This window comes from Sciurus vulgaris (genome assembly GCF_902686455.1).
Source record: "Sciurus vulgaris genome assembly, chromosome: 3".
Lineage (NCBI taxonomy): Eukaryota > Metazoa > Chordata > Mammalia > Rodentia > Sciuridae > Sciurus > Sciurus vulgaris.
This window is the reverse complement of record NC_136463.1, coordinates 33,187,982-33,210,750: the sequence shown is the minus strand read 5'-3', so window position 1 is coordinate 33,210,750 and position 22,769 is coordinate 33,187,982. Positions and strand designations below refer to the sequence as shown.

Sequence of the window (22,769 nt, the reverse complement as noted above, 5' to 3'; positions counted from 1 at the left end):
TCCAAACAGTCCTCTAATTATAGGACAGTCTTGGAAGCTATCAGGTCCCTTGTGCAGGCCTTGAGCTGCAAATTAAAAATTAACTGTCCTGCCAGGCACAGAGGTGCATGCCTGTAATCCCAGCAGTCAGGGAGGCTGAGGCAGGAGGATCTTGAGCCCAAAGCCAGTCTCAGAAACTCAGTGAGGCCCAAAGCAACTCAGCGAGACCCTGCCTCTAAACAAAATACAAAAAAAGGGCTGAGGATGTGGCTCATTGGTTAGGCATCCCTGGGTTGAATTCCTGGTAGCAAAAACAATAAAAAATAAAAAAATAAAAGTCCTGAGTTTATTATTTTAATTTCAGAGAAATGTGGCAATCCTTTGACTAAAGAATCCTACTTTTACAATTTTACTGTAAGGAAACAGTAAGAATGTGCATAAAGCTATAACCATCAGGATGAATCACCAGAGCATCATTTAAAGCAGTGACAAACTAGAAATCACTTGTGGGAAACAACCGGGAATTTGGTAAATATGGTATGACCACAAAATGGAATGCTCAGAGGCCATTAAAAAGATTACAGAAGAATTTATTGACATTAAAAGGTGTTCAGGACATATTGATATCTGAACACATTGATATGGTAAAATAACATACAGCAATGATTTCATTTTTGTAAAAAATATAAATGTATATGTGTGTGTATATATATATATATAACAGAAAAACACCTGTGAGGCTAGATACTGAATTGGTAACCCTGTTTATCCCTGGGAAGGAGGATACAAGTCTTTATTTTGTTCTTTGTTTCACTGTATTTCCTACCTTTTTTTTTTTTTTTTAATGAATCACATCATTTGTTGTAATCAGAAAAAGTCAATCCAAGACAATCCTTCATTTTGATAAAAACAAATCCATTAAAAATAAAACTAAATTTTCTTAAGAAGCAGAAATGATTCTCGAGCTGCCACAGAGACGGTGAGTTTATGGTCCACGGCAGCTGGGGGGGCCTTCCTAATCCCAGCCCGAGTTACGCGGGGAGGAGCAGAGCTTCCTCCGGTTTCCTGGTCCGGGTTCTGCTCCTGCACCTCGAGGCCAAGCCAGCTCATCCCAGCCCGCTACGTCCTATTCCTGCTGGGTCACCAGCCTCATCATCTTCAGAGCCATGTCTCCTTGGTCAGAAGGAACCTAGAACCAAGCAGGATCCAAGTTAGTGCTCCTCGTGCTCTTCCTGGGCTGGGACTGGGGTGACATCCTGACCCCTTGATCCCAGAAGAGGCCAGCCCTGTGGACAGCAACCAGTGGGGACAGTTGCACCTCAGTGTACCCCTTTGAGAGAGAATCCCTTTTGGAAATGAGTCCTGTGCTGGATTAAAGTTCTTCTGGGTTCCTTGTGTCGGGTGACAGGGGCCTGGAGAAGTCAGTGTGGGAAAGATCTACTCCATTTGGGGCTGATCTGTTTCTTTCTTTCCCTTTTCTTCCCCTGGTGCTGGGGATGGAGCCCAGGACCTGATGCATGCTCACAAGAGCTCACGTACTGAGCTACATCCAAGGCCTTATTGGTTTCTTTACAGGGGCTACGCTTAGGGGACTGGGACTCAGCCTGTTCAAGGAAAGAGGATGCTAAGCATTTTAAAGAATTCTCTGTGTAGAAGGGATCCCAGACTGGGAACCGCATGGGAGACAGGCTGAGAGGGAGGCTAACAGGAGAGCCTCAAACAAATACAAACAAACAAGGCCCTTGGATGGAATCCAGAGTTTTTGCATTGTTTCCTTTGTCAGCGACTTAGGAGGAGAGGCAGGAGGATCACAAGTTCAAGGTCAGCCTAGACAATTTAGCAAGGCTCTCTTCCAAAATAAAAATGGCTGGTGGTGTAGCTCAGTGGTAGAGCATCCCTGGGTTCAATTCCCAATGCTCCAAAACCAAAAACACTTTCCCATGCACCATCAGAAAAGGAAGGGTCACGGCCAGGCACAGTGGCACCGGCCTGTAATCCCAGGGGCTTGGGAGACTGAGGCAGGAGGATCAAGAGTTCAGAGTCAGCCCCAGCAATTTAGCAAGCTCTTAAGCAACTTGGCAAGACCCTGTCTCTCAATGAAATACAAAAACGGACAGGGGATGTGGATCAGTGGTTGTGTGAGTTCAATCCACAGAGCTAAAAAAGAAAAAAAAAAAAGGAAAAAAAAAAAGGAAGGGTCACAGGCCTCAATTTCTGAAATCCTTGGTTCCACAATTGTCTCTGGTACATTTCTGTCCTGGAATTCCCCTGTTCATCAAGAGCCCCCAGGAGGCAAGGCATTTAACCAACTAAAGGGGAAGTGAAAGGGGGTGACAACAATATTCTGTAAGGGCTATTTCAAGGACCTGTCCCCAACTGTTGTTCTGTGACAAACAAGAGGAAATGGGTCTGCACTCTAGCACTGAAGCAAGAGGTTAGCTCATGGTACTAGGGTTTTGCTCTACGACTTCCTGCTAGCTTTAACCCAGTCAGGATGAAGAGGCCCGGATACACAGAGCCACAGATGATGCTCTTAACCCCAGTCCAGCTGCCTTGCTTGTCCTCTCAAGGGGAGGCCTACATGCCTTCCTTTAAAGGAAGCTGTCGTTTCCTCCCTCTCACTCCTCATTCATGCTCTCCCCCTTTCCATCCGCCTTTTGGGCTTGCCCTTCCACTGAAACGCTCACCATGATGCTAAAGCCACCAGTGGGATCCAGTCACTGCACTTCAGTTCTCTGTCTGGGTCTAAGTAGTACTTGACATGAATGGCCCCACCCTGCTTTGGGAATGCCACCTGCCCCGGTCTCTCTACTTCTCTCGCAGCTCCCGCCTTAGCCTCGGTGTGGCTCTCTTTCTTTTTGCAGCTCTTCAGTCCTGCTGAGTCCTTTTCTGTTCCTGGCTTCTAAACCTCCATCTCCAGAACATAAACTTGTCTTGACTGCAGATCTTACCTATTCACTTTATACATTAATCGCCTGTGGACTTTGCACTTGGCTGCTAAATGAAACTCAGCAGGTGCAAACTGCCCCCTCTTCCGGAACCAGGGCACCGGAGCAGAAGCCAGGAAGCCACCCTTCATTTCTTTTCCATCCCAAATGATTACTAAGTCCTGCCGATGCTCCCTTCTTCTGTGTTAGCAAGTTCATCGATTTTTCTCCCTCATAGATCGTCTGCTTCAGTCTTTCCCCATGCCCTCTGCTGAGAAGATGATTTCTTAGACAAATCTGACAATTGCACTCTGCTACTTAAACCCCCTCTATGGCCTCTTACTCTCTGAACTCCTCTGTGCGGTGTCCCCCTTCCCAGCTCGCCTCTCCCCAGCTCACCTCCGGAGGCCTTGCTGCCTGCAGGACCTTCTTGAACTTGTATACACTGCTCTTCCTGCTTCTCCTCTTTACCTAATTCGCTCCTGCTCAGCATGGAGGGGCCAGGTTTCTACAGCCCCACGCCTGGGCTGGGGACCCTTCCCTGGGCCAATGCCCTTTTAGCATTGCTTACTTCATGCTATTAAGTATATATCTGCACTGGTTGTGGTGGGCAAGTCTGATATCTCAGTGACTCAGGAGGCTGAGTGAGACAAGATTGCAAATTAGAGCCCAGGCTGGGTAACACCTTGTCTCAAAATGAAAAATAAAAAGGATGAGGTGTAGCTCAGGGTAGAGCAACCAAGGGTTCATTATCCAGTATCAAACACATACACACAAATACTAGCCTGTCTGCACCTCTAGACCATGAAGTCCTGGAGGGCAGAGACTAGGAACCGTTCATCTCTATGTTGCCAGTACCCACGTAGCACTTAGGAGACAACCAGATGTTTGCTCAAAGAAGTCTCTGGGGCCCTTGTGCCTCCTGCCAAAGTTTCCTTAACTCTTTTTCAGGTATGTGGGTGGGACAGGGAGTTGGAGCTTCCATAACCTCCCTCAATTCAAGAAAAGTCACTTGATAGACACATAACCTAAGGGAAAACAGTATGTTAATTTTGTAAGTGCTGGAGTGCGACACATTCATGGCTCATCTCTGCACGCAAAGCCTCTTCTTAACAAATCCCAGGGCTACCACTGCTTGGAGACATTCCTGGCCTCCATTCTGTGACTCAGTTTTACAGAGAAGTAGGCTTTCACTTTCAATTCCCTGAAAACGGTCAAGGAAAGGCAATTTCTCCCTGCTTCCTCCAGGACAAACTGTTAAGAAAAAAAATATTTTACTAATTCATTTAAACCAAAGAATAAAGGATAGAGAGCCCAAAGTAACTGCAGGAGGGTTTACTCTTTAAAATGAGTTTGTATTCATTCTCCAAAGGAATGAAACATTCTCATGGGCTGAGAATACCTTATCTGAAATGCTTGGGAACAGAACTGATTTAAACTTCAGATCTTTTCAGATTTTGGAATATGTGCACGCAGAGAATGAGACATCTCAGGGATGGGACCCAAGTCTAAACATCACCTGTCCACACAACCCAAAGCTCACTTTATGCAATGTTTTCAGTGAACTGTGTCTAACCACATCAACTGTGTCTAATCACATCAGGTGTGAACATCACGTTGGAATTCAGCTCAGCTCAATATTTTTTTTTTTTTTTGCGGTGCTGGGGATTGAACCCAGGGCCTTGTGCTTGCAGGGCAAGCACTCTACCGACTGAGCTATCTCCCCAGCCCTTCAGCACGATTTTAAGACTCTCACCATGTGACCAGCTCGTAGAATCCAGTAGAAAGCCAAGTTCTTGTAGGACTTGACAAAAGCAGATGTTTCAGAGGATTCAGGATTACTGTACAGGGCCTTCCATTTCAACTGATTGAATTTGGGCAATTCTGGCCACTGCAGCTTCCGTACCCATGCCTCCTGACCTGGTAGAGGGACAAAGAGAAGGGCCCGGTATTAACAGCTGGGTGGAGAAGGGGGTAAAAAAAATCTAGGTCCTATAACTTCATGGTTCCCAAACTATAATGTGCATAGAACTCACCGTGATCATGTTTAAATGCAAACTGTTATTCAGTGGTTCTGGGTAGGGCCTAAGCACCTGCATTTCTAGCAGGTTCCCAGAGATACTCAGGCTAACAGCTGTGAAGCTATTTTTGCCTCTGATTCTCCCACCGCCCTCTGCTTTTAGGAAGGAACCAGGGACCCCTAGAAGCCGACAGGGCTGTCAGGAGAAACTGAGAAGTAGCAGAAAATAAGAGAAAATGAGGATCACCTGAGCAGCTCATGGAAAAAAAGTTGCAGCTCTTCAAGCTGTCCTTAAGTGTCCTTGCCTACAAGCTGAAAAGCCACTCAATCCTGCCAGCATCAAGAGGAGACTCACGCCGGCCACATCTCGGGCCTTGCTGTGCCTGACAGTTCTGAGAGCCTGTCTCTGAACCTCCATCTGGTCCTGCTGAAACCAGAAGTGAGCACAGGCTGGCCAGCAAGGCAACAGGGCAGTGCTCGGGACCCCACAGGCCATTTCCCCTGAGCCCGCAGGTCTGGAGAGCCGTTAGGTTTAATTTTAATTCACTTTGCCGTGCAAAGACAAGGTTTCCCCTGAATTCAGTAGTGCATTTATCCAGTAGCTAGAAAAATGTCTTGTTTTTGATTTTCATGGTAGGGGCAGGCACTGTCCTCTCCTTTAATCATAGTCCAGGGCCTCGAAACGTAGCAGGCCCAGACTTTTCTGAGGGGTCACAGCTGCTTGCAGCTTCCCTCTCTTGAAGAGCCAAGGTCAGGGGTGGATGGATGTAGCAGGAAATGGCCTTCCTCCTGGGACTAATGTCACCAGCCCCAAGACTCATGTGTCTATGGCCTGTTCCCGTCTAGCTCCATCCATAAAATCGCCTCCAAGTGTCCCTCACGAAGGGTTCCTACCCATGGTGTCCACGATGAGATCGAGCTGTCCATTATACACAGTCACATTGACCCCAGCTTCCAGCAACTCATCCACAATGCTGATGACCGGCTTCATGAAGTCCCCCTCCATGTTTAGGAAGACGTTAGAAGACTGGGCTGCACAAGGGAAAGAAGAAAAAGGTGGCAGCTCAGAATCTGCCAGAACAAGAGGCATCTTTCAGCCCAAGCATCTGCGGCCCTGGCACCTCGAAGTCTCTACCACCCATCTCCTAGCAAAGGCTGAACAACAGGTGCTTCACAGACAGGGACCAACTGGTTCAGCAGTAAGTCCTGAGCTGACACATGAACAGCACACGCGATCCCATCACTTGGGAGCTCGTGATGACAGCAGATGCCATTTTTAGTAAGACATTGAAACCTGAAGGCGGCTTTGTCTAAGGCAAAGGGAAGCAAAGGCCCAGGAAACACTCTCTAGGCTGGTCCACCTAGGGAATAAATGGTGTTTAGGGCCAAAGTTATTCTTCCTTTTGTGCTGAGTAACACCAGGGCCCCGTTCCAAGTTCTGAACAAGGTGGGCTACTTTACAGTGAGCCATCCCAGAACTAAACCAATTCACAGCTGGCCCACACAAAAGTAGAAGAAGCAAGAGGCCCTGGGCCAGAGAGGAGACGGTCAGCCATTGGCAACAGCATCACGTTGGATGACTAGAGTAACAGCAGAAGCCACCATTTATCTGCCAGTCACTGTGCTAAGTGAGCATAGTATACATGAATTCCCATTTGTTCTTCATCACTACCTTGGGAGATAAGGGGCCTTAACTTGCACAAAACTTAAGGAAAATGAGGCTCAGAGAGGCTAAGAAAATTCTCAGGGTGAAACAGCTTGTCAGTAGTGAGCTAAGACTTGAACTCAGGCCTGGCTGACGCTAAGTACATAAATTTCACTACAGACTACAACTCAAGACTCAGGTATCGGCCAAGAACTATTTGTCCTTTCTTAATCACACACAGGCAGATATGGAGTCAAAGAGAGGTTTTGTTTGGTTTTTGTTCCCTCTTTTGGCAATCATCTGCAAAATATAATCATCTTGCCCATTTGGCCACTCTGGGAAGGGAGATGGTGGGGCTGGAAAAAATCATCAAGAAGACAAAATGAGGGAGGTGAGCGGAAAAGATGTTCTTGTGAGAGCTTGCTCCACACTTGGCCTCCTGTGATTCCCCACGTGGCTCCCGGGCATGACAGCTCTCTGCAGTGGTACCCACCCCCTGCAGCTTCTGACAATATATTCTATCCTTGCATTTGATCCAGGAGAATGAGACAACTAGGTCCAGAATGAACCTTCTGGTGCTTGCAGGTTGGGATAAGATGGCCCATGATCCTGGAGGAGCCAGGACCAGGGTCAAGACTCAGCTTTTTGGCAGATGCCAAGGAGCCACCCTAGAAAGGGGCCTCCTGACTCCAGTCTTGGGGTATCTCGGATGCAAACAAAACAACTCAGCTTGCATGGAATGTTTTCTCTCCAGAAACCTGAGTGCTGCTCACTCAAAGCCACCCTGGCTCTGGTCCCTTGAGACTCCAATATTTCCATACTATGCCCTTCGGACCAGAATGTGGTACATGGCTGAGCATGTCCAGCGTCAGGTTGTTGGTACAGGCTGACAAGAGAGCTGGTCAAGACCTGACCAAGCGCAGGAGTGTGTCTGCATCCTTCAGAGGTCCCCTGACTGGAAATCTCACTTGTGACCAGCTGCAGCCTTGGGCATGCCTTTTTTTTTTTTTTAATCAAATATATAAATATATATACATAAAATTGTATGTATACACACACACACACATATATAAATATGGAAAATTTCAAACTGATACAAAGGTAGAGAGAAGAGTATAACAATTCCCATGAACCCATGTCAGGCTTCCACAATTATTGACTCATAACAAATCACAGGCCACTTCTCTTTCTACCTACTTCCCTACCGTCCCCTGACTTTGAACCAAATTTGACATGTCACTGACTGTCTCTACATCTGCTTCCTCATCTGAAAAATGTGGATAGTATCACTTTACCTGCAACATACCATTGCCAACAAAACCCACTGTACCAATACAGACCTCTGAAGTTGCATCTTCTTCCCCGCAACTCAACAGACTACGGTCATGTAAGTACCTCCCCAGGAGATATCCTCAGGAATAATTTTGAGCTTCTTTCTGATGGGGCCATTCATAAGCTGATTTAAGGTATCTCGTTGTAGGTGTCTCACATGGCGCTGAAAAAGACGAACTGAAACCAAATGGGAGGCAGTGAGTCAAAGGACTGAAACAGGACCAAGGGGACATCTTTCCCAAGCTGCTGGGGAAGCAGCGCAGTTAGAAGGAAGTTTTTGGCTGGAAAAGTGTCACCTGGATTCACCATGGGTGGAGGAAGAAAGCCAGGTACAGGCTGACAGAGGGGAGGACTATTCATGTTGATTACTGCATTCCGTGCACTGTGGGCCACTGGGATTATCCAGAACAGCCCAAGAAATCAGCCAAGAAGAGGAATCTAGTGAGATCCTACAGCTGTTCAGGCCTTTTATGGAGGGAGGATGCCAGGCTTCGACCTCCAAAGGAAAGTTGGGTCAGAAAAACCACCAAATTCAGCTCTTGGGGATCTGACATGGCAATATGGTGGACAGAAGTTGGTTCCCTGGGGGCTGTGAGTGTGGCTCAGGAGCAGAGCACTTGCCTAGCATGTACCAGGCCCTGGATATGATGCGCAGCACAGCTAAAAAAAAAAAAAAAAATACACAAAAAGCAAGATAAAGAAAAAACGAAAAGCATATGCTAAGCAACAGAAGCCAGATGCAAAAGACTATTGTCTGATTCCATTTATGTAAAAATGTTCAGAAAAGGCAAATCCAGAGAAACAGACTGCAGAGGAGTGGCTGCCTGGGGCTGGGTGGATTAGGAGAAGGGAGTGTATGCACAAGTGTGGGATCTCTTTGGGGTGTCAGAAATGTTCTAGAACTGGATTGTGGTGATGGCTACACGACTCTGTGAATAACTAAAACCCACTATACACTTAAAAATGGGTGAATTCTGTGGTATATAAATGATAGTAAAGCTTTGGAAGGGCTGGGGTTGTGGCTCAGTGGTAGAGCACTTGCCTAGCACATGTGAGGTCCTGGGTTCGCTCCTCAGCACCACATGTAAATAGATGAATAGAATAAAAGTCTGTCAACATCTAAAAAATATTTTTAAAAACTAAAGCTTTTTAAAAGATGGGTTCCAGGGGTTGGGGATATAGCTCAGTTGGTGGAGTGCTTGCCTTGCATGCACAAGGCCCTGGGTTCAATCCCCAGCACCACCAAAAAGACAAAAAAAAAAAAAAAAATAAGGGGTTCCTTCTTGGATGAAGACTGAGGCAGGAACTAATGGCACTAAGGTTCACTCACCTAAGTGGCTCTGTGTGAACTCTAGGCTTGACTCCATGGCAGACGTGGATCACTTTTAGTTAGGATGTTATAGAAGTTCACCCCATCTGCATTCTGAAATACACAAGTACATTTGGCTGTTTTTCTTTCTTTTTCTATCGTAAGGTGCAGAAAAGAAAGGCACGTGGTCTCCAAGGATGGCTGTAGTTTTGAGAATTTACTAGAACCACAAAGAAATGCAGCTGAGGGCGCAGAGAAAGCAGCTGTGTCAGCCCACACTTCATGAGCCCATCTCAGATACCACAGGAGTGCGCCAAGGGCCGTGTCCCAGCTGCGGAGGGTCCGCAGCTGGTGCTTTCCTCCCTTCTGGTTCGTTGGAGTCAGAATACTGCTTGGCAAGGATCCAAATAAGAATAGCCAATAAGCTGGGTGCAGTAGCACACACCTGAATCCCAGCAACTCAGGAGGCTGAGGCAGGAGGATGACAAGTTCAAAGCCAGCCTCAGCAACTTATCGAGGCCCTAAGCAACTTAGGGGGAACCTGTCTCAAAATAAAAAAATTAAAAGGGCTGGAAATGTGGCTCAGTGGTTCAGTGCTGCTGAGTTCAATCCCTGGTACCAAGGGGGGAAAAAAGAGAGAGAAAGAGAACAGACAATAGCTCCAACCAATACATTCACCTCTGCAAGACACGGTCTTTCTCATAGAATACACTCAGTCAAGGATATGTGACTTTCTGATCCTTTCAGGGTCATTATTACCACGGTTCAGATCCATCAGGTTTATCATTTTGCATATAATTATTTCAAGCTTTGTGGGTAGACCCCACCCCAATCCTGACAATACCAACCCTGGGCCCTGCACTTATGGACAAAAGCCAAGCCATGCTGGTCCTGAGCACGCTCCCCATTTTACCTTTTCAATGACCGTTTCTGCTTTCCCCCACAGCTCGGTGGCCTCTGTGTAGTGCCCTCTATTTACAGCATCCAGGACTTGCTCAGCAATATCGGACACCTCGGCCAGACCTTTGTCTTCCAGAAGAGACTGGAATGCAAACCAAGAACAAAAAGGTCCCCTTTTCTTGGGAACAGAAATCTGGTATTGCAGTGGCCAGGGATGGGCAGGAGAAAGGGTGGGAGGAAGGCGGAAGGGGAGTTCACATGTGAACGGGTATTGTCGCAAGTCCCACATGGGTCCTGGGATCAAACCCTGGGCTTATGCATGCAAGGCAGGTGCTCTACCCCTGAGCTACACTCGCAGTCCAAGTCACATTTTTTTGATGATATGAGGAATTTGGTAGACTGTTAACGAACCGAAAAGGTGGGTAGGTGGGTGTTCACCATGATCTTCTAACTTTGAGGTGTATTTCAAAATTCTTATGCTAAAAAGGGAGCTAAAAATTATGTTTCCTATAACTGGAAAAAAAAGGAATAAGTGTGCTAATTTTCTTTGAATTTCTCCCCAAGGCTGGCGGTTGCTTAGAGTCTCCAATTTTAATTTGGACTAATTCCCTAAGGAGCACTATCAACCATCTGTGCAGACTCATCTAGCTTCATCTTCCTGGGGACAGGAGGTCAGAATGAGGAGGTCTGCGGGGCTGTTTCCCACAGAGGGTGTGAAGGTGCGAACCCACTTACTCACCATGCTGTACAGGTAAGGTCCCAGGACAGCACTGAATCTAAAGAAATAACATAGGTACAAATTAAGTGGGGGAGTGGCTATCTTCCCAAAGAAATGCCTCATTGGCTTTTCTCCAACACAGTTCAGTGCAAGAAGTTTCAGTGGCGTTGGCTTTGAAGGCGGCTGAGCTCCCTCGCCCACACAGGAGATGGGAGGAGGCCTCGGTGCCTGAAAGGTGGGGGTGAAGCCGACTCTCAGGACTAATGGCACGTTGATCTGACCTGATACTGGCCCAGCCAGTGAGTCACACCAGCGGTGCATCCTCCCAGGCAGGCGGAGGTGAGCAGCGCAGGCTCTGATCTGTAGTCTTCTAGGCTTTTTGACAGCTGAGAATATTCTCCCACCCTCACATCTGTGCTCTGCATGTTTGCTCCTCCAGCTGAGAGAATCTAGCTTATGACTCAACTGTCCGTGGCTCTCCAGCTGATTTTCAGTTCTATCCCACAGCCATACTCAGAAGGGACCAAGGATATGAGGGCAGCAAACGGCTCAAGGAGACAAACAGGAGCAAGCTGATCCCTGCCCGCAAAGAGCACAGTGAGCTGGCCTAGCCAGGCTGGCAACTCCCTGATCTTGAGGTAAGAGGAGTGCCCTGGAGAGGTGACAAAAGAATCAAGGACATCAACACATAATGCACGTTTCAGAATGTCACTGCTTTGCTTAGAAGCCTTCCATGCCTCCCTAAGGCCAAGTTCCCAAAGAACCTCAGTTCTGCAGGATTTGACATAGGCAGCAGGAAAAGAAGTTTCTCAGCAGGGCGCAGTGGCGCATGCCTGCAATCCTAGTAGCTGGGAGACTGAGGCAGGAGGATCAAGAGTTCGAGGCCAGCCTCAGCAAATGAGCAAGACCCAGTCCCTAAATAAAATATTAAAAAGTTCTGGGGATGTGGCTCAGTCGTTAAGTACCCCTGGGTTCAACCCCAGCAACAACAAAAAAAGAAAAGAATAATTTCTCATTAAAAACATTTGCAGGAGCTCGGGATATAGCTCAAAGGTAGAGTGTTCGCATGCATGAGGCCCTGGATTTGAGTCTCAGCACCACAGTGAACAAACAAAAAGAAACAAACGAAAAAACCCAAACCTTTTGGGTTATACGAAATGGAACATATTTCTTTACTGTTGAACTCTGTAGACTCCAAGGAGGTGGAGCCAGTGTTTAGCACTTTCAAAACGTATATGATGGACTGGGGTCGTGGCTCAGTGGTAGAGTGCTTATCTAGCACATGTGAGGCACTGGGTTTGATCCTCAGCACCACATAAAAATAAATAAATAAAATAAAGGTATTGTGTCCATCTACAACTAAAAAAAAAAAAAAAGAAAGAAAACTTGTATGACCACAGAGTTCTATGTATAGCACTTCCTTGGACAGGTATTCAGTTTCTCCCTGAGAAGGCAGGCCCACCAGGGTATAGCAGGTCCTGTGTGACCTAGCTAACATTCACCACTCCAATTTAACCTTCGACTTGAGCCTTAGTTTCTTGAAATACCAAATCATTTATGATTCTCTAGTGCATCTCATTTTCTGCTTGATCTAGATCAGGGGTTGGCAAGTTTTCTGTAAGGGGAAAGATGGAATAACCTGGGTTCACAGGCTAGCTGATCTCTGTTGCTATTACTCAGCTCTGTCCGTGCAGACTCCAACCAGCCACACAACATGTAAATGAACAGCGTGGCTGTGTTCCCATTAAAAGAATTACTTATGTAGGCGTCAGGGTTGCAGTTTGCCAACCTTTGATGTAGACCTGCACTGCCCGGAACTTCCTGTAAAGCCGGAAATGCTGTGTAGCTGTGTGGTCCACAATGATGGCCAATAGCCCTGTCTTTTTTTTTTTTCTTTTTTTCCTTTTTGGTACTGGGGATTGAACCCAGGGGCATTCTACTACTGAGGCACATCCCCATCCCTTTTTATTTTCTATTTTGAGAAAAGGTCTAAGTTGCTGAGGCTGGCCTTGAACTTGTTATCCTCCTGCCTCAGAGTAGCTGAGATGACAGGTGTGAGCCACTGCACCTGGCTGGTGTGTGTGTGTCTTTAAACAGGGGTTTCTGTGAAGAAGTCAGTGAATGTGTGGGTCTGACTTCAGTGATATGGAAAAGACATGCTGCACTCTGACGTTCTCTTGCTGGAAGACTGAGGAGCAGACAATGTTCAGAGTTTAGACTCTTGCAGTTTTTTCCCTCTGGTGGCAGCTTTAATTGCCCTGGACAATGGCCCTTCTTGTCACTTACCTTTACCTAGAGATCTCCCTACCTACAGCCCAGTGCCTAAATGAGACCCCGAGGACCGAGATGAGTGGTTTCTAATTTCAGAACACATTGGATCTAGTCTCTTGGGTACAAAATAATAAACCCCACCCAGGGAGACTGACTAGGGTGACTGCACAGGGCCCCTGGGACCTGCGTGCCCAAGTCACCGGAGCTGTGATTAGTCAGAACCACTGTCCTGCGGGTTCCTATGGAGAAAAGGACAGTCCAGTGAGCCTTTTCCGGTTCTCTTTTTTTTTTTTTTTAGGTGCTGGGGATTGAACCCAGGGCCTTGTGCATGCGAGGCAAGTGCTCTACCAACTGAGCTACCTCCCCAGCCCTCTGGTTCTCTTAATAACACTCTGCAGTGCTGGTGAAGATGTCTGCAAACACAGGCCACTCTGCATGGATGCTTAAAGCAGAACCGAGCAGCCAGGCTCCTCAGTCAGACGGAAGCCCCTTCAGAGAACTGTGCCGTCTCTGCTTCTGGATGTGTGGCAGAGGGCTCAGCTCCATTCTGGGGAAGCAACACTGCAGGACATGCACTGTGACTATGATCTGCCTGAGTGTAATACCACATAGTTGGAATTCTTTTGATTACGTCCCCTTCTAGCTACTCAAGAAAAAGTTGTTCATGGATATTAACAGTACTTCCATCTCAAATCGGAATGCTCTGGGGAGCGGGGAGTGACACTAAAGTACCCATGGATGGGCAGATTAAGATCTGGACAGGCAACTGTACATTATTGTGTGCATGTGTGGATATATAACAATGAATTCCACTATTATGTACAATTATAATGTACCAATACAAAGTATGGGAAAAAAGATCCAGACAGGCAGATTCATAAAGGGAAATGGGTCACTGTGGCAAGGAGGAAAAGGCAGATTCTGAACAGAACGAACGGCATTTAGAAAGCCATGAGGCTACACTTCCTGTTCTGGTGAAGTAATGCAGCATAGTGGTTAAGTGCAGGGATTCCAGCCCCTGCTGCCTGGGTTTGAATCCTAGCTCTAACACTTAAGCTGTGTGGCTTTAAGAAAGTTACTTAACCTCTCTGAGTCTCTGTTTCATCACATACAGAATAGGAGAATAGCAGCACTCATCTTGTGGAGGTTTTGTAATGATTAAATGCAATTAGCACATGCAAAATTTAGTGCTGTGATTAGACCCCATGAGGAAGTGTGAAGGCCAGCGCTGTAATTCTGAGTCACAAATCACTCTCATCTATGCTCCCAACAAGGATGCTCAGTTATGACACTACAGCCCTCTGCTGCATCAGACCTGATCATCACCTTGTCTTACCACTGACATGACCTAGACAGCAGGGTCTGACAAGAAGCCTGCTGGCCTTGTGCCGCTGACCAAGGCTTCTGCAGTTCCGTGAAGTCCTATGAGGTCCCCCTGCCAGGAAAAAGCAATCAGCGGCTTTCCTTTTCAACCCAACTTGATTTTATGCAATTTTGGTCCTACCCTGGAGAGGCCAAGCATGACGGCAGGAAATAACCATTCCCAGGAGCATCGAACCTCCCAGTCCATCGGGGACGTGGCTCTGAAACGAGCCCAATTCTCTTTTTAGGGGAAAAACACTAACGTTAGTAAATTGTTATTTTTAAAAACTGAGCCATAATCACATACTATAAAGCAAAAATGTACTGCTCAGAGTTTTGATCACATAACCACCACCCCCATCGAAATAGGTCTCTGACAGCCGAGGAAGTTCCCTTGTGTCCCTTCTCAGCTTGTCCCAACACTCCTTCAGAGGCAAGAGACCTCTTATGATTTCTAACTCTAAAGTTTGGTTTGCCTGTAAAAAGTCACCATTGGTTAATTTAGAATAGTATTTCCAATCAGCAATGATTTTGTCTCCTCTGGGACATTCAGTAATATCTGGCAATTTTTTTTGGCGGCGGCGGAGGGATGGATCCTGGGGATTGAACTCATGAGTGCTGAACCTCTGAGCCACATCCCCAGCCCTTTATACATTTTATTTAGAGACAGGTTCTTGCTAAGTTTCTGAGGGTCTCGTTAAGATGCTGAGGCTGGCTTTGAATTCTCGATCCTCCTGCCTCAGCTTCCCAAGCTGCTGGGATTACGGGTGTGCACCACCATATCCGGCTGAAGATATTTTGGGGTTGTCACACTGGGGTGGTGCTAATGGCATCTAATGAGCAGAGGCCAGAACTGCTGCTGATAAATATCCTACAATGCACAGGACAGCTCCTCTCAACAAAAAATCATGTGACCCCAAATGGTCAACAGTGCTGAGGTTGAGAAACCCTGGGGCAGTTAACCCCATAAAATGATTACTTCTGACAATTGAAGACACACCGGGACTTCTGTGACATAAACAACTCCTGCTGTTGCTCCCAACAAGGATGCTCAGTTATGAAACCGTGTGCCTGAGTTGTAAGACCTGATGATCACCTTATCTTGCCATCGACACTATCAAGGGACTGAAACATCACCGAGAGTACTCACGCCAGCATCGGGGTGGTGGAGGGGATGAGCTCCCAACACAGATTCGCCCTCTTGCTGAGTCACACAGACCTGCCTCTGAATCCTTACTAATAACTCACTCTAAGTGCCAGAGGGTATATTCCACCACCTCTCTGAATCTTTGGAATACCTCCAACTGTAAAATTCAATTCCTTTGTTGCAAGAATCAGTAACAGAACTCAGTCCAGTGGTAGGTGCTCTGTCAATGCAGTCTCATCCCACATTTCCTGAACACTCCTGGGGCAAACACTTTCTGTGCTGAGTTCTCCACGGATCCAGAAAATTCTGCTGCCTTGTTCTTCCATCTGGATGACACAGCCCAAAGTCTCAGCAAGGGATGGGACCAAGAGAAGTAAAGAAATGTACTAAAAATTCTGTACTTACCAACAGGAGAGATCCAGGAATCACCCAAAACAACCCCAGAAAAGTTGCACTTGATGGTCCCTTGCTGAACAGCCTGAAAGAGAAGCCGAGAAACATTCTCGCAAGGGACCGGGGGGCCTCCGGCCCTTGCTCAAGGAGGCAGGCTCATCCACTGCCTTTCCTGAGCACAGAGAACTTCTGCCCATCCTTTCTGAGATTCTCTGGGCATTAGAAGACCCAGACCCCACCAAAGAGCAGGGGAGCTCTCCTGAGGCATTGGCAAAATGAGGAGGAAGTGCCTGGCTTCTCTCCCTTGTCACAGGGTGTCGACAGGATGTGTGCAGGATCTGTCCCTACTGTCTCTGGCAGGAACATGGTCACCCCTCCCCTTGAGGTCTGTGATTCTGCCAGTGTGCTTGGAGGCTCCTTGGGATGAATGCCAAGTAGCAGTCACTGAAAGGCTGGAGGCCCTGACGGTGCAATGGATGCTTAGGACAAGAAAACTTGAACTTCTGCTTCATTTATTTGTTTATAGAATATGAATCTGTCCACTAGCAGGAAACTGGAAACAACCTAAATATTTAGGGCTGAGGAGATAGCTCAGTTGGCAGAGTGCTTGCCTTGCAAGCACATAGGACCTGGGTTCAATTCCCAGCATCACCAAAAAAAAAAAAAAAAAAGAAAATTATCAGTAAGATGGGCTACATGAATTCTGGTTACTTCTATGGTGTATAACAAATCTTTTAAAAAAAATGGTAAGGCTCTTTATGAATTGATATGAAAGTATATATTGTTGTTAATGTTTTTAAAAAAGAGAAATACAGGGCTGGGGAGATAGCTCAGTCGGTAGAGTTCTTGCCTTGCAAGCACAAGGCCCTGGGTTTGATCCCCAGCACCGCAAAAAAAAAGAGAGAAATACAGGGCTGTGGTTGTGGCTCAGTGGTAGAGCACTTGCCTAGCATGTGTGAGGCACTGGGTTCAATTCTCAGCACTGCATATAAGTACACAAATAAAGGTCTATCGAGAACCAAAAAAAATATTTAAAAAAGAGAATGGTGTGTATTATATAAAAATGGGGAAAAGAATACATGTAAATTTATGTAAATTAGTTTACACAGCCATGCAGCAGGGCTTGAAAGATTCAGAAGCAGCTTAATAACACAAGTGCACTAGGGGATGGGGACAAAGGCAAGACTGAGAGCTTAAATCATATCCTTTTTATATGTTTTGAAATTTTAATTATGTGAATATAAGTGATTCAAAGATCTAGCCAGGTGTGGTTGTGCACATCTACCTGTAATCCCAATGACTGAGGAAGTTAATGCAAGAGGATCAAGAGTTTGAGGCCAGCCTCAGCAATTTACTGAGACCCTGTCTCAAAATAAGTAAAAGGGACTAGGGAGATACCTCAGTGAAAAAGAACCCCTGGCCTCAATCACCAATACCAGGAAAAAAAAAAAAAAAAGAAAGAAAGAAAGAAAGAAAGAAAAAAGGGGAAAAAGAGCTAGTAAAAGATCTAAAATAAGAAAACAGGGCTGGGGATAAAATTCAGTAAGACAGCGGTTGCTTGGTAGGCAGGAAGCCCTGGGTTCAATCCCCAGCACCACCATCTAAATGAATAAACAAAATAAAACAAAACAAGAACACAATGAATAGCCTGACTTTGAAAAGAGAAGGAATTATGTATTTATTTGACTTTTCCAGGAGAAACTCATTAGAGTAATCTAAATGGGCCCAGCTAGTAAGGGAAGTCAGCCTTGTAGAAAAAGGAACGAAAGGAGAGTAGGATAAAATCCACACTTGGAAACTTCTAATGAAATGACCAGTTTGGATGAGAATTACAAACTGAGGGTAAAACCATTAGGTGAGAAGTGGAGGAGGAGGAGTTGGACACCCAAAGAGAGCAGAAACAACCCTACTCCCGTCACTGTCCCTTGCCGGGGGTGGCTGAGAGGGTTCCACGGGAAGATCCAATCAGATGGAGATATTATGTGCTTTCTGGTTTGATGCAAAACAAATGCGCATCACCTATGGCAGAGGTCAGTGATTTTTTCAATAAGGACCAAATATTAAATATTTTAGGTTTTGTGGACCCAATAGCCTATATTATAATGACTCAGCTCTGCCATGGTGGTGCTAATGCAGACACAGGCCAACATGTAAACAACTGAGCATTCTAGCAGAACTTTATTTATGGACCCTGAAATTTGAGTTTTATATAATTTTCATGTGTCATGAAATACTATTCTTCCTTTGATCCCCTGACCACCTAAAAATGGAAAAGTCGTTCTTAGCTCCTGGGTTATATGAAAACAGGTTGTGGGCCAGATTTGACCTGTGGGTCATAGTTTATTGAAGTCTGACCTTTAATATTTTCTGTTTAAAATGTTTACCTTGGGCTGGGGTTGTGGCTCAGTGGTAGGGCACTTGCCTAGCGTGTGTGAGGCACTGGGTTCAATTCTCAGCACCACAGGCAAATAAATGAATAAATAAAGATCTATCAACATCTAAAAAAATTTAAAAAGATAAAAATAAAAAAATAAATAAAATGTTTACCTTGAATGCATCAAGCCTTTAGATATAACTTCCAGTTTTGGAAGAACTACAGTGAATAGAGAAGTAAGTTAAATAATACCACAAAAAATTACCAGACAAAGCCCAGACATGTGACATTCTGTAAGACAAATGTTCTGGTCTCTTCGACACATCCTGGTCATGAAAATGGGGACTGCGCTAGAGGAAAACAGTCTTCAGGGACATCACAGCCAGATGTAACTCATGTGTTTGGACTGAATATTGGCTTAGACAAAGCAGCTACAAAGGACCTGTCAGGACCAACTAACGAAGTCTGAATATCTGAGATGAAAATTGAAATGGAAAGGTAAGGGCTACTGACTGAAGAGAACAGACTAAGGACAGTGTTTAAAATGATCTTATTTTGGGCTGGGGAGATAGCTCAGTTGGTAAGTGCCTGCCTCACAAGCACAAGGCCCTGGGTTCAATCCCCAGCACTGCAAAAAAAAAAAAAAAAAAATCTTACTTTGGTTAAATTTTTTTTTCATAATATACAGAAAAATATTTAGAAAGCCAGCTGGGTGCTGTGGCACATGTCTGGGCGCTGGGATTACCCCAGCGGCTCCAGAGGCTGAGGCAGGAGGATCATGAGTTCAAAGCCAGCCTCAGCAACGACGAGGCGCTAACAAGGAACTCAGTGAGACCCTGTCTCTAAATAAAATACGAAAACAGGGCTGGGGATGTAGGTCAGTGGTTCAGTGCCAATCCCTGGTACCAAAAAAAAAAAAAAATTTAGAAATTCATACACTAAGGTGTTAACTACAGGTAGGAAAGTGAAGCTTGTTTCTTTTTTTTTTTATCCCAGGGATTAAAAACAGGGATGTGTAACCACTGAGTCACATCCATGCCTTTATTTTTAATTTTTATTTTGAGACAGTGTCTTCCTAAGTTGCTGAGGGATTATGGGCTTTCATTTTTAATTTGTGCTTGCTGCGTGTCCAATCTCCCTTCCTCCCTGCTCCCTGTGTGTCTCTCTCAGTGGTGCTGGGAATCAAACTCAGGGTCCTTGCGCATACTAAGCCCTTGCTCTACCACTGGGCTATCCCCCAGTCTTGTATCTTCTTATTTTCTATAATATATGCTTCTATGGGATTATTTTCTTTAAATAATTAATAAATCTTTTTAAAAAAACACTCATATAAGCTCACTGTTACAAAATTTAAATAGAAGTCAGGAGAAAATGTGACGCTTTTACTTTGCTCTAACTATGCCCTCACACCAATTAACTGGGTAATTTATGCATCCTTCTGACCTGTCTTTGCCTTCACAAGCATGTAAATATATAGCATTTATAATAAACTATATATAATAGATGTGTGTCTTCATTTACCAGTAAGGTATCTTAAATTATTCCACAGCTTCCCTGCAACTTAAGCAAAGGGTGACATCTCAGCCTCGGCTTGTGCAGATCTCTCCTCTTCAGGACTGCAAAGTGTCCCATCACTTCACCTGAGCAACCCTCCACAGAGAGCCACTGAGCTGTTTTCAGTTTGTGGACATCATAAACAATGGCATAATAAATATCCTTTGACAGTTACATATAAATATGTAAACATTTCCATAGGACAAGGAAACTATTGGGTGAACAGACACATAACATGTTCAAACTATCATACTGCTAAATTGCTCTTTCTCAATGACTTACCAAAAAGAAAAAAAAAAAAAAGACTTACCAATTTCCATGCCCAAAGCACATGAGAGCACTTATTTCTCTAACTTCTCACCCAAACTAGATGCTACCAACCTTTTAAAGAATTGCAAATTTCCCGAACTTGGCTTACTATTAAAAGTTGAAGATTTTTTCATATTTGCAGGTGCTTGTCCATATCCTTTGCCCATGATTCTACTAAAATATTGTCTTTTTAAAATAGATTTATTGATATATTCATAGGACTACTTTTTCTGTTATATTTGTATAAGTGTGTATTTGTCTATATGTACATATTTATGTGTTTGTATATGTATGCACATGTATGTATACACACATACATATACATAAACACATGTTTATGTGTATGTTTAATTGCCTATGAGACTCTAAGAAGTTTCAAATTTATATGTAGCATAACAGTGAAACTTTTCCTATTTGGCTTCTGAGTGTCTTATTGTTTTTTGTTGTTGTTATTGTTATTGTTTTGGTACTGGGGACTGAATTCAGGGGCATTTTAACACCAGCTCTTTCTATTCTTTATTTTGAGACAGGGTCCTGCCAAATTGCTGAGGCTGGCCTCTCACTTGCAGTCCTCCTGCCTCAGCCTCCAGCATAGCTGGGATTTACAGGTATGCTCCACTCTACCCAGCTAGGTATTTTATAACACAAAGGAAAGCTTGTCCTACTCAAAACTATAAAACTTTCTGTTTTCAGGCTCTCTTATAGTTTTATGTTTCCAACCATTTTGTGTTTTAACATTTTCATGTTTAGATTTTTAATCTAGAATTAATGTTAAAATTTATACAAAGCAAGAATCTAACTTGGTTATCTTCCAAAGTGACAGTCATTTGTCTCTATACCATTTATTGAATATTCTCTCTGTTCCCAATAATTTGAAATGCCATCTTATTGTTTATGGATGGTTCCTACACATGTGGTCCACATAAACATGCACACGTGCATACACACAGGTCATATAATCTGTTTCTGATTCTTTATCATGTTGCATTTTATCTATTTGCCACTGTCAGTTCCACCAATTTACTCAGTATGTAGACAAATGACCTTCACTGTTCTTTTTAAAGTTTTTCACAGATATTATTACAGACTTCATTTCACTCTGCATATATAAGACCCCATTCAAAGTATATTCAATATCACATTAAAAAGAAACATAATGTTCTTTCCAAAACTGTAATGACAACAACAAAACCTTCCCTATTACCTTATAAAGCTCTAGACCAATGCCAGCCGCCATTTTTCCTCCATAGGACTCTGAGAAAATGTAGAATGGAACCGTCTAGCAAGAAAAGGAATTTTTAAAGAATTAAATATCCTGTTATTAACTTACACAAATTAATTTAAAATTTTTATTGCTTGTAACGTCCAGACAAAACAAATCTGCTTGTGTCCTTCTCTCCACATCTGGTTATTTTGTCTATTTGAATATTGACTCCAGGGCTGGGATATAGCTCAGTTGGTAGAGTGCTTGCCTTGCAAACACAAGGCCCTGGGTTCAATCCCAGCACAGGAAAAAAAAAGAATATTGACTCCATTCTTTCACACTAAAGACCTTTTGAAATGACAGAAACAAAAGCCCACAACCCACCCTTAGGAGCAAAATGGGATTGTCTAAAATCAGCAGGGCACTAAACTCTTAAAAAGCTTACATTTATTCTGATGGACGCGTCCTGTTGCGACTGATAGCCCTTTACTTAGCTGCTCCTAGGTCTGTGCTTACCTGGAATTCTTTGTGGCAACTGAAGAAGGTCTTCAGGAGGACCATCATGTCAGAAGCCACGGTGGCAAGGTCCTTTGCATACGCATCGCTCTTGTTCACATAACTGAAGCCAGTGCCCACAGGATTATCCACAAAGAGGAGACTGGCAGCCTGGAGCTGCAGGCCACAGAGGAGAACCAGATGTTGCAATCAGTTGGTGATCACGAGAGATATGTCTATGGTTTCATGGGAGCTCAGCAAAAACCACATGCTAATGACATCAGTGTGGTGGTGATGTCTTGCTGCTAAAAGAGATTTTTAGAAAAGGGACAGGAACACAACAGCATAGAAAGTGAGGCAAGGAGCTGAAGGAATAGCTCCTATTGGAGAGCACTCGCCAAGCAAGTGCAGTGTCAGTGGTTCGAGTCCCTGGCACCTCAGAGGAAGGGAAAAGTAACTCTTTGGGCTGGGGATGTAGCTCAGTTGGTAAAGTGCTTGCCTTGCAAGCACAAGGCCCTGGGTTCAAATCCCCAGCACTGCCAAAAAAAAAAAAAAAAAAAAAGTGAGGCAAGAAGGAAAAAGAGCATATAAATGGGGATCAAAGACGCTAAGCTGCTGCTTTTCACACGGGAGTCACACTCTCCTGCCAGGAGCCCCCGGTGGTGCCTGTCTAGGCAAGAAGCAGAGTAGAAGAAGTGAGGAGGCTGGGGTTGCCCCGGAGCAAGTGGGTTGGCTGGAGAGGTTGGGGAAGGAAGGGATGCTAACAATGCGGGGAGAGGTGGAGACTGAGAACCAGAGACATCAGGAGTGGAGGAACGGGTGCTTGAAGT

The 22,769-nt window shown here is 44.9% G+C and overlaps 1 protein-coding gene across 1 annotated transcript; it reads right to left on the bottom strand.

Annotated features, from left to right (window-relative positions):
• Positions 1 to 548: 548 nt before the first annotated feature.
• LOC306655691 (retinoid-inducible serine carboxypeptidase-like) lies at positions 549 to 22,149 on the bottom strand (the record flags this gene model as incomplete). The annotated part of the gene is given in 12 exon segments (XM_079130345.1): positions 549 to 1,168; positions 4,663 to 4,826; positions 5,821 to 5,958; positions 7,967 to 8,080; positions 9,234 to 9,278; positions 9,281 to 9,326; positions 10,126 to 10,254; positions 10,852 to 10,869; positions 10,875 to 10,888; positions 16,016 to 16,088; positions 21,445 to 21,519; positions 21,961 to 22,149. Coding segments are annotated over 12 exon segments (1,068 nt in total), but the record flags the coding sequence as incomplete, so codon positions are not given.
• Between the last annotated feature and the right edge of the window lie 620 nt (positions 22,150 to 22,769).